This window comes from Rhineura floridana, chromosome 17 (assembly GCF_030035675.1).
Source record: "Rhineura floridana isolate rRhiFlo1 chromosome 17, rRhiFlo1.hap2, whole genome shotgun sequence".
Lineage (NCBI taxonomy): Eukaryota > Metazoa > Chordata > Lepidosauria > Squamata > Rhineuridae > Rhineura > Rhineura floridana.
The window spans coordinates 2,191,342-2,201,489 of NC_084496.1; the positions used below are offsets into that span (position 1 = coordinate 2,191,342).

Sequence of the window (10,148 nt, forward strand, 5' to 3'; positions counted from 1 at the left end):
AGTGCTGGGAACGGCTGCAAATCCTGCCCAGAGTCTCTCTAATACGGTATTTTGAAGCAGCTGTAATTTAAGCTGCCCGAACCTGACCTGGGGGTGACCCTCCCTGCTGTGGCTTTTCTCTTTTTCAAAAGGCTATGCAAAACTGCAGTGGCAGCAGCAGGGCCCGAGAAAAAGCGAAAACCAGTTTACAAAGGAGTCAAGGGAACATCTTGACATTCTCACAATCTGGACCGTTGGTTGGCCTGAGGTTATCAGGACTTGTAGCTTGGGATTCGTTGCAGTGCAAAAGTGCATCTATAAAGTCATTAGGGTTGTCAGCTGACTCCATGCCCACTCCACCTACCCAGCCATGGCTAGCAAAATTGTCCGCCCGAGAAGCAGGCCTTTGTGAACCTGCTTAGCTGCCATCAATTACTCAGGATGCAGAATCTGGGTTATTTGGTTGCAGAACTTCTTTTCCCTGCTTGGTGCTACGCACTACAAAATGGGTGCATCTTCCATCTCACACGCCATGGGGTTGGAATTAACTGAGCTAAGATTTTAGTCCCTTTTGTCCAGCGAATCTGCTGTTGGCACAACCTCAGGCGCCTGTAAATAGAAACCTAACAAGACATCTCAACCTCATTTGCTGCAGAACAACTGAGGACCACTTCATTCCCCTAACCCTGCCTCCTACCGACATTACTGGGTTATCCCTCCTCCCCTCACCCCCAACTCCTCGGTGCAGAACACCCCAGCTAAAAACCTCCCTCTGCTTTGCAGGCATCATGCCCTCCACCCTCATTCCCAACATGGCCAAACCAGCAAGCTCCCTGGAGCTGCACAAAGTTGGATCCTCCACAGCAGAACCAGCCTCCACCTCCAGCACGAGCAAAAGCCAACCAGGACCTTTCGCTGGCAGACAAGAGATGGACGAATCCGACCTTTTCAGTCTCTCATTGTTCCAATCCTAAATCCAGTTATCCACATTTCCACATCCATTTGCTTTTTTTGAAGTCTCCACGAGAATTCATCAACTTTTTAGTGCAAATTTCTCATAACAGACACATTTCTGCATACAATTCTGCCTAAAAGACATTTTTGAAAAGCCATTTCTGCATTTTTTTGCATATTGTTTTCACTAACATATGGATTTATATGCACGCCTTACTCTAGCGTACACATTTTTGTTTACATGGCTTGGCTGGAGAGCTGCATTGCAGAACTGGAAGAAGTGCGAATTTTGGTTGTGTTCCAGTTTGCGTCTTGTTTGCAAACTGAGTCCATATCCACACCAGACATTTAAAGCACTCTTATGCCACTTTGGCTGTCAGGCACTGTAGCTCTGTGAGGTCAGTGCCCTTAACAAACTACAGTTCCCAGGATTCTTTGGGGAAAGCCATGACTGTTTACGTGGCACAAGAGCGCTTAAAATGCAGGGGGAGGGTGTGGCCTGAGTTGAATTCCCCCACATCACAAGGCAATACTTGGAAAAGGTGGTCAGCACTGCCTGAAAACTACAACGTGCCGTGCCTATTGCAGAGAGGCAGGAAAAGGCTAGAAAGGGAGAGATGAATCGCACCCACAGACAGCCACCACCATCCTGAGAAGTGAGCCAAATGACTCAGAAAACGTGGACTGGCTGGAGTGATACCTTGACCCCTTTGGAGCAGTGAAGCGATGGCCTTACCTTCTTCCCGGTCTCGGAGCTCAAGCTGTGCTTGTGCCTCTTGAGGTTTCGGTTGCTCACCTCCACCTGCGGTTTCCAGACGTCCCCATTGTTGCCGCTGCTGGGCGACCTGACCGGCGGCGACGCTTCGGGGTTCGCCACGATTCCCTTGTGCACCATCTCCTCGGTGCAGGTCAGCTGCACGCTGCGGAGATGTTCATCGGTCTCTTTATCCAGCACCAGCAAGCGGGTCTCTGTTTCGACAGCTTTGATACGCTGCACGACCTGGCAAAGGAGAGAAAAAGAAAAAGTGAGCAAGGATTCCTGAAAAGGACAGAAAACAGCTCCTAAACGTCTATTGGGTGCAAACTGGGTGCCAGGCACGGTATGGGGCACAGATTCACTTTCTGGATTACAGGGCAGGGGGGAGGTGGATGAACAAAAAGGGGGGAACAGACTTGCATACTCAAGGATTGGGGAGGAGTGGAGAAAGTTTAGCTAACAGAAAGCACAGAAAAGTACGGCTGCAGGCATTACATTGGCACAGATTAACCCACTAAAGATTTAGTTGATTAACTATACAGAGGCATACTGGTGGGAGGTGCGAGTTAATGGTATGTCGACTCATTTTTTGAGGCTACTTTGGTTCTGGTGTGTTACTGTAACACCTTCAAGACAAACCAATTGTGGCATCAGTAAGTCTGATCCAAAGTCTGCGCTCGCCCAGCGCAGTTACAGAAATGTGGAAACTTCCCAAAGCCATCAACAAGAGTGCCTACACCAAAATGCCACAGTCTTCCCCACAGAAGGGACAAAACAGCAGGCCCCATAACTCAGTCCGTAACACCTTACACCTGTCCTTGACTTAATTTAATTTTCTCTGCTTTCTGTCCAACTCAGTTGTATAATTTTAAACTCATCGCCCTTCCTCCGCGCAGGGATTTGCCAGGACCCTTCCGAGTTTAGTCAAGGGCGGTTGCTGCCTTCATTCCCTGTGTGGGGGCCTCCCAGATGGACCACCGGGCTGGCCTCTCAAGAAACTAGACCCAGGACTAGATGAGCCTTTTGCCGGATGCAGCAGGGCTCATGACCTTGTGCCGCCTTGCAAGGATGGCCTTACACCGAAGCAAGATAGAACATAGGAAGCTGCCTTGAACAGAATCAGGCCATTGGTTCATCTAGCGCAGTGTTGCCTACACAGACTGGCAGTGGTTTGCCAGGATTTCACTCTCCCAGCCCTACCTGGAGATGTCAAGGGTTGAACCTGGAACCTTCTGCATGCAAGGCACCTGACCTGCCACCAAGCTAAGGCCCCTTCCTCCTTTCCCCAGATGGAGCAGCAGATTTGAACACCATTAAAGGATGCAGCCAGTGTGGCGTAGTGGTTAAGGTGCTGGACTACGACCTGGGAGACCAGGGTTCAAATCCCCACACAGCCATGAAACTCCCTGGGTGACCTTGGGCCAGTCACTGCCTCTCAGGCTCATGAAAACCCTATTCAGAGGGTCGCCATAAGTCCGAATCAACTTGAAGGCAGCACATTTTTGAAGGATGCAGAGCAGGATACTTTTCTTAATGTATTTACTGCATTTATTTTGGAACAATGGAGATCTGTTTACAGTTTATCGGCACACTTAAAAGTTACACAAGTATTAGACTGATCAGCCTTCTCCAGCATGGCGCCCTCCAGGTGTGCTGGGCTACAGCGCCCATCAGCCCAGCTGGCACAGTGGTACGATGGAGAGCTGGGGGACGGAGAGAAAGATGCAGTGCAGGACTTGTACCGTTTGAGACCTGGATACCTCAAGGACCCCCTGTCTAGCGTGCTAAGATCATCACAAGAGGCCCTTCCGAAGATTAGGGGGTGAGGGGAATGGTTGCAGCTCAATAGCAGAGCACCTGCTTTGCATGGCGAAGGTCCCCACTTCAATCCAACGGCATCTCCAGGTAGGGCTGGGAATGTTCCCTGTCTGGAACCTTAGAGAGCTGCTGCCAGTCAGTGCAGACAATATTGAGCTAGGTGGACCAATGGATGTAGCTCAGCGGTAGAGTATCTGTCTTGCATGCCAAAAGTCCCATGTTCAATCCCAGGCACTCCAGGCAGGGCTGGGAGAGACCCCTGACTGAAGCCCGGGAGAGAGCCACGGCCAGTCAGTGCAGACAATATTGAGCAAGACAGTCCAACGCGGTATAAGGCAGCTTCCTATTTTAGGCATGTAGTCACCAGAATGGGGCACATTCCCAGTATGGCAGCCTGTGTCTCTCCCCAGGGAATCCTGCCTGGCATTTCGATCCCAGGGAAAGACCGCTTTACTTTCCCCAGGCTTTTTCAAGCTGAAACCAACCTTCCTTTGCTGCTCTGCTTTTAAACACGCTGCGTTTTAATCCTCATTGTTTATTTATGCCAAAAGGGATGGCAGCTGTGCGAGAGCATGATAGACAGGCAGATCAACAGACCGATCAGCAACTGTCGGGGGACCTGCATTGTCAGGGGTGGTGACGGCACTTCTGCGCCAGTCAGTTGTTCCTCTATCTTCCCACATGTGCCTTTCAGAGAAGACACTGTCCACCTGCAGAGGTACCAAATGACAAATGATCCCCAGCACCTAATTGCCTCTCCATTCATCTCCCCTGAACAAAAGGTCACCAACCAGCCTCTGCAGATGAGGAATTTATAGACCAATTATAGGCCTGGCTTGAATGAACAAACTAAGCTGAGCCGGGAAGATGGGAAATCCTCTTCCCTTCTTCCTCTGCCTGCCTGGGATCTTTGGAGGCAACAAGCCAGGCTCTGCCAACCACAGCTTGCTGGTGTGAGTGTCAGGCAGGCCTCCTGCTCCCTCTCAGGTCCACTTTGCTGCTTCATCTCACCTAAGACCGGCTCAAGATGTCGTGCTCCCTGAAGAGTCTCGCCACATCATCCAAGAGGTGAGCTCCAGGCCCGTTGCAATGATGCATGAAATGCCAGGGCCTCTACAGAAATTCCACCTGGCTGCAGCAGAGGGAGAAGGGAAGCAGCACCAACTCCATCGGCTCAGCTAAGAGGGTAGCAGAAGCATGTGTAGGTTTGCACCCTAAGCATTATGTATCCAATCATCCAAACCAATCCTCAGAACTGGAGCATAAAAATGCATTAGCCACCAGCTTCCATATACCATTTAAGGCTAGAAAGACAGGAAGGGAAGACCTGGTTTCTTCTTCCAGGTTACAAAAGTTTTACCGCCTAGTCATCTAGAGGCAACTCCTGCTCACCACAGTTGACCCAGGCGAGGGGTTATTTGCATGCCTGCATTCACCTACGTATACGACAGATTCCACAGCGCACCTACTTTATGCTCTGAGCAACTAATTCACCTGAGCCATGAAAAAAAAAGCCTAAAGAAATGTGGCCAATCTAGCTCAACTCTTACGTGCATAAACAAAAGCGCCCCAATTGTTTGAAAACAAAACAAACAAGCACAAAGCCTGGCCTCGATGCAGATTCCAACCTGCACATTCCTTCCCATCAGACGGCCTCCAAGCTCAACAGCAGAGCGCACAACTTTCAATAACGCAGCCGTTGCGATGAAGAGTCAGGATGAGCACAGAGCTATTCAAGGGGATTTGCAAAAAGACACACGCAGAGAAAAATGTACCAGCAGGCCAAGGGAAGTAAACAGAGGCCAGGGTCACAGGGTAGGACAGTGGCAGAGGTGAGGCAAAGGCACAGGCCTCCTGATGTCTGGAAGCGACCGGGCTCTGAAGTCAGCAAGCTCAGTAAGGAAAGAGCAATTAGACGGCTCTAAAAATCCTCTGTGGGGCTTGGCAGATCTGCCCTTTCGGTAAAAAACTGCAATATGACTGGATGCCACTCACATTGACCAAAGAGGCCAAGCCGGCTCTAATTAATTTGGCACCACGCTCAGAACAATCCTCCCCATCTCTCTCTCTCTCATACAGGAACACCGAAAGGAAGACCCACATACATCATTCTCACGCTACTGCTACTGTCGTGCTCGTCCATCGGTCACTGACTTGTGTAACTTCAGACCCAGCTGCCTGACCATTTGATAGTACTACATCACCATCACGCAGAACGCTTTCCAATTATGAGGTTCTTATGACTGTTAACGCTTGTTATCTCTGCCTGTAGGCACACCAGAGGCCGCCTTCTAAGGAGTCAGATCCTCGGTCTATCCAGCTTATTAACATCTCCATCAGTGGGTTCCAAACTTTTTTTTCCCCATGGACCTCTTGAAAACTACCGAGGATCTTGGCGGACAACTTTATGGTTGTTGTGAACCGCCCAGAGAGCTTCGGCTATGGGGCGGTATAGAAATTTAATTAATAAATAAATAATTAAGAAATTTCTGCCTGTGGTAACAATTGTAATGTGCTGTGCTAGAAGCAGTGTGATTTTTAATTGCATTTTAATTGTTTCTTTTATTTCTCATGTATTGTATTTTATTGCAATACAATCTGAATCCCACAGACTTCAAACTGTAATACAATATAATTTTAAAGCAATCAAAGTACCATAAAGAGCAAGATGAATATTTAATGCAATGGATTTGCCATCTCCCGTCTTCAACCACAAATCCACACTCACACCCCAGACCACCTGAATGAAGCTCGTGGTCTGCAGACCACAGTTTGGGATCCCCATCTCCCATCTCGACCTGGAGATGCCTGGGATTGAACCAGCAGCCTTCTGCATGCAGAGGGGATGCTCTGCCACTGAGCTATGGCTGGCTAATGTCTTGGTGATTGTGCGGCCTCTGCCTGTTGCTCTTAAGAATTATTATTTTTACCACTTGTCTAACAAATGAAACTGCTGGGAAAAAGAAGGGAGCAGAAAAAGAGGAAGGCCAAATAAGAGGTGGATTGATTCCATCAAGGAAGCCACAGACTTGAACTTACAAGATCTGAACAGTTCATGACAGACGCTATTGGAAGTCACTGATTCAAAGGGTCACCATAAGTCATAATCGACTTGAAGATGACTTGAAGACGATATAACAACAACAACTGAAATAATTATAATTATTATTTTATTTTTTTAGAAATCAGGTCATTTCGGCAGAAGGTGTTCCCTACCAGCTCAAATCTGCAGTCCTTCCACTCTACCACTCTGAAGTGGTACATTGCTTCTACCTACAAAAAAGGAGTGTCCCCCCCCCCCAAACTGAAGCTACGCTCGCAATAGAGTCAGGGCTGTGTGAACTGTTCCCTCTAAAGCAAAACATCAACATTCGGAGACCAAACGTCCGCACCACATAGGAACATAGGAAGCAGGCTTATACTGAGTCAGACCATTGCTCCATCTAGCTCAGTACTGTCTACATTGACCGGCAGTGGCTCCCCACGTTTTCAGACAGAGGTCTCTCCCTTTCTGCCTGAAGCAGCTGGGGAATCGAACCTGGGGCTTTCTACATGCAAAGCTTCCCCTAAAATAGCTGGATTCTGCAACCTGCAACTCAAACCTGCATTCACTGCAAAAGTTAACCATCTCCTGCTAATCCTGGCGAGGAGCAAGTAGCTATTGTCACCCTCCAGTCACTCATAACTTTCCTAAGTACCACCCCTCAGCTTCTGAGATCCCACCAGACCTCGCAGTGCCCACATATTCGCAACTGATGAAGCAGACTGTAGCCCACAAAAGCTTGTGCCACAATAAATGTGCCAGTCTTTAAGGTGCCCCAAGACTCTTTTTGCTGCAAGAAACAAGCATGGCTTCCTCTCAGGAAACACTCACCCATGCTTACAGTCTCTGCTCACCTGGTGCCTTCCAGATATTTTTGGACAACAGCCCCAGCCGATGGGAGCTAAAGTCCAGCAACATCTTGAAGGCACCAAGCTGGTGAAGGCAGCTCTATTCACAGTTCACCATAACCCATAACAGCTTTTTTTTCCCCCAAGGCAAAAAGGTCCTAAGGGATCCAAACTCTCTTTAGAAGAGAAAAGACTCAGCCCCTCAACCTCAATGACTGCTGCTGGTTCTTTCTGTATCATTTCCCAGCCTGGCTCTATGCCTTGTGAAGAACAGTGACCATTACTGCATGCAGCCTTGCAAACGCGCATTCCCCTGCCTTGCTTATTCCTTTGGGCCAAAGTGAGGCTCCAGGTTCGAGGGAGCACTCACCAGTTCCTCAACCGCAGGAGATGCAGAGGGGGAGATCTGTCAAAAGGGGAGACTCTGGCACCCAGCTTGGCAGGACCAGCCCACCCATCTGCCAAGCAAACTGTGGGTGCTGCCATCGTCCCCTTAGGAATGGAACAGGGAAGTACAAAAGCGAAGAGGAGATGTTGGCTCCGTGGGCCTTGTAGGAAGTAGAGGAGGGTGGGAGACAGCCATGCCCCCAAGCAGGAAGGTCAGGTCAGGCTTCTTCTCCACTGGAAAGGGACCACAGCTCAGTGGTGGAACACCTGCTTTGTATGCAGAAGGTTCCAGGTTCAATCCCCAATGGCGTTTCCAGGCAGGGATGGGAACGTCCCATGTCCGAAACCCTGAAGAGCGGCTGCCCATCGGTGCAGACAACCCTGAGCTCGACGGAGCAATGGCCTGATTCGGTATAAGCTTCCTACGTTCCTAGATGATGTTTTTATGTGCGCACTCCAGACGTTTTGGCCTGCGCATCTAAAAACATTTGCCACCACGAGAATCTGGCAGTCTTCAAGGGGACCTGGACCCACCACACCGCCTTGCCAAGCATATCCCCCCTGGCAAACCTGGGTCTGCCCTGCATCATGTGTGAAAGAGCCCAAAGAGTGGGCCTTTGGCATGGCTGGCTGTCCAGCCCTCAGCTCCCTTGAATGTCCAGAGGGGCACCTCACAGGCTCTGTGCCACGTTCTCCCATGGAGCAGAACTAAGAGGATCTCAGGAGGGTCCCCGTCCTCAACCACCAGGTCGCCCGCCTCTCCAGAGGGCATCTTAGGGCACATGCCGTTGCGAGACCCAGAATGGCACTGCAGATGGGTCCCTCCTTCTCCCCAAATCTCTACAAGCAACGAGCAAGCAGGCTGGCACTGAAGCCCTTATCTGAGGTGGCAGGAGGAGGGGAGCAGCCCTTTGCGCTCCTGCGTTCGCAACCAGCCCTCCTCTCTGCTCCCCTCAAGGGCACACTGCCTGTCAGCTTAGCACCAGAGACCACTCCAGCCCTGTTCAGAAGGCCACCATTAAAAGCATCAGAGGCCTCCAAGGCGGGTGCCTCTGGGTTCTCCAGAGCAGGGCGTCAAGGCGATGGGCAGTCACCATTTGGAGGTAGACTGCCTCCGACTGAGAAGTTCCATTCAGATGTCCCCGCAGTCGGCGCTGATCGGTTTCATTAACTGACGCTTTCCATCGACTGATGCCCTACTTTGAGTCAAACAATGCCCCTCCCTCCAAACCCCGTTATGCCGCTAAAGCGTTAGTTCAGGAGCTAAAGGCACCCCCGCCGGGTCCAAGCAAGGAGGCTCGCGCCGTCGAAGCCCCAGCGGCGCCCTCTCTTCCCCGCCGCCCAGGAGCAGCTGCGGTAGACTGCGGCGGCGCCGGAGGCTCGCTACCGACCTGGTGGTGCGTCTCCTTCTCGACGTTGACGCCGTTGACTTCGACGACGCGGTCCCCGGCGCACAGCCCCGCCGCCTCGGCCGGCGAGTCGGGCTCCACTTTGCGGATGAACTGTCCGCTCTTGCCCTTCTCGCCGTGCAGGTGGAAGCCGTAGCCCTGCTCGCCCTTCTGCATGTGGCACAGGCGCGGCTGGCGACGGGGGGCACCCGCCGCCCCCGTAGCAGCACCCGTCGCCGTCTCCGCCTCGGCGCCCTGCTCCTTGGCCATGGTGGCCGGCCAGCCCGCGACGGACACACGGACGGAGGGACGGACGGGCCGGCCTGCAGCTGCCTCGCTTCCGACGGCCAGAGAGAGGGCGGCCCTTAGGCGGGCGGCTGGAGGGGCGGCGCTGCCGCCGCTGCGGCTGGGCGGCCCCGAGGGGCCATCCCCACTCGCCCTGCCTGCACCGACGAGGAGGAGGCGGAGGAGAGGGGCCCGGCCCCGCTGCGTCGCCTTTCCTCCCTTCGCCTCTTGCCTGCACCGCTGGGCGAGCCGCGCCACCCACCCACCCAGGCAGGCAGCGAGCGAGCGAGCGGACGGCGCCCCCCGAGCGCTCGCAGGCCGAAGGCGCAGCTGCTCTTGCCTCCTCCTCCAGGCTGCGACCCGGAACTTTCCAGAGATGAGGATGGGGACCGGGACGGGGCGCTGGATTGGGCTGCCCCCCTTTCCCCTCCCCTCGAGGGCTGCCTGTGCAAAGGAGCCCCCCCCCGCGCGCCCCAATATGCCGGCTGGCCGAGAAGCTGCGCCTGGAACTCTGAGAAGGAAAAAGGAACCAAGGTTGGCACCAGGCCGCCGCCTCCCCCTCTTCTTGTTCTGAGGCCAGGTTTGCCCCCCACCCGGTATCCAGCCCCCGAACCTCTTTCTCGGACTCGGGGTGAAGGAAAAGAAGCGTGCCCCTGGTCTCCTGCAGAGCGCCGGCCCCATCTTCCTGC

General features: G+C 52.4%; 1 protein-coding gene across 4 annotated transcripts in view; it reads right to left on the reverse strand.

Annotated features, from left to right (window-relative positions):
* Positions 1-9,815, reverse strand: part of NHERF2 (NHERF family PDZ scaffold protein 2) — a 60,741-nt gene extending 50,926 nt beyond the window's left edge. For 2 of the 4 annotated variants that reach the window (XM_061600053.1, XM_061600051.1), the window contains exons 1-2: positions 9,178-9,815; positions 1,670-1,933 (exon numbers count right to left, since the gene is read on the reverse strand). In XM_061600053.1, the coding sequence (XP_061456037.1) occupies positions 1,670-1,933; positions 9,178-9,444 (531 nt within the window). In that variant the 5' untranslated portion in view covers positions 9,445-9,815. Of the gene's footprint in view, positions 1-1,669; positions 1,934-8,880; positions 8,947-9,177 lie in introns of those variants that run through there. The other 2 variants (XM_061600052.1, XM_061600054.1) reach the window with 2 other exon arrangements.
* Positions 9,816-10,148: the final 333 nt, after the last annotated feature.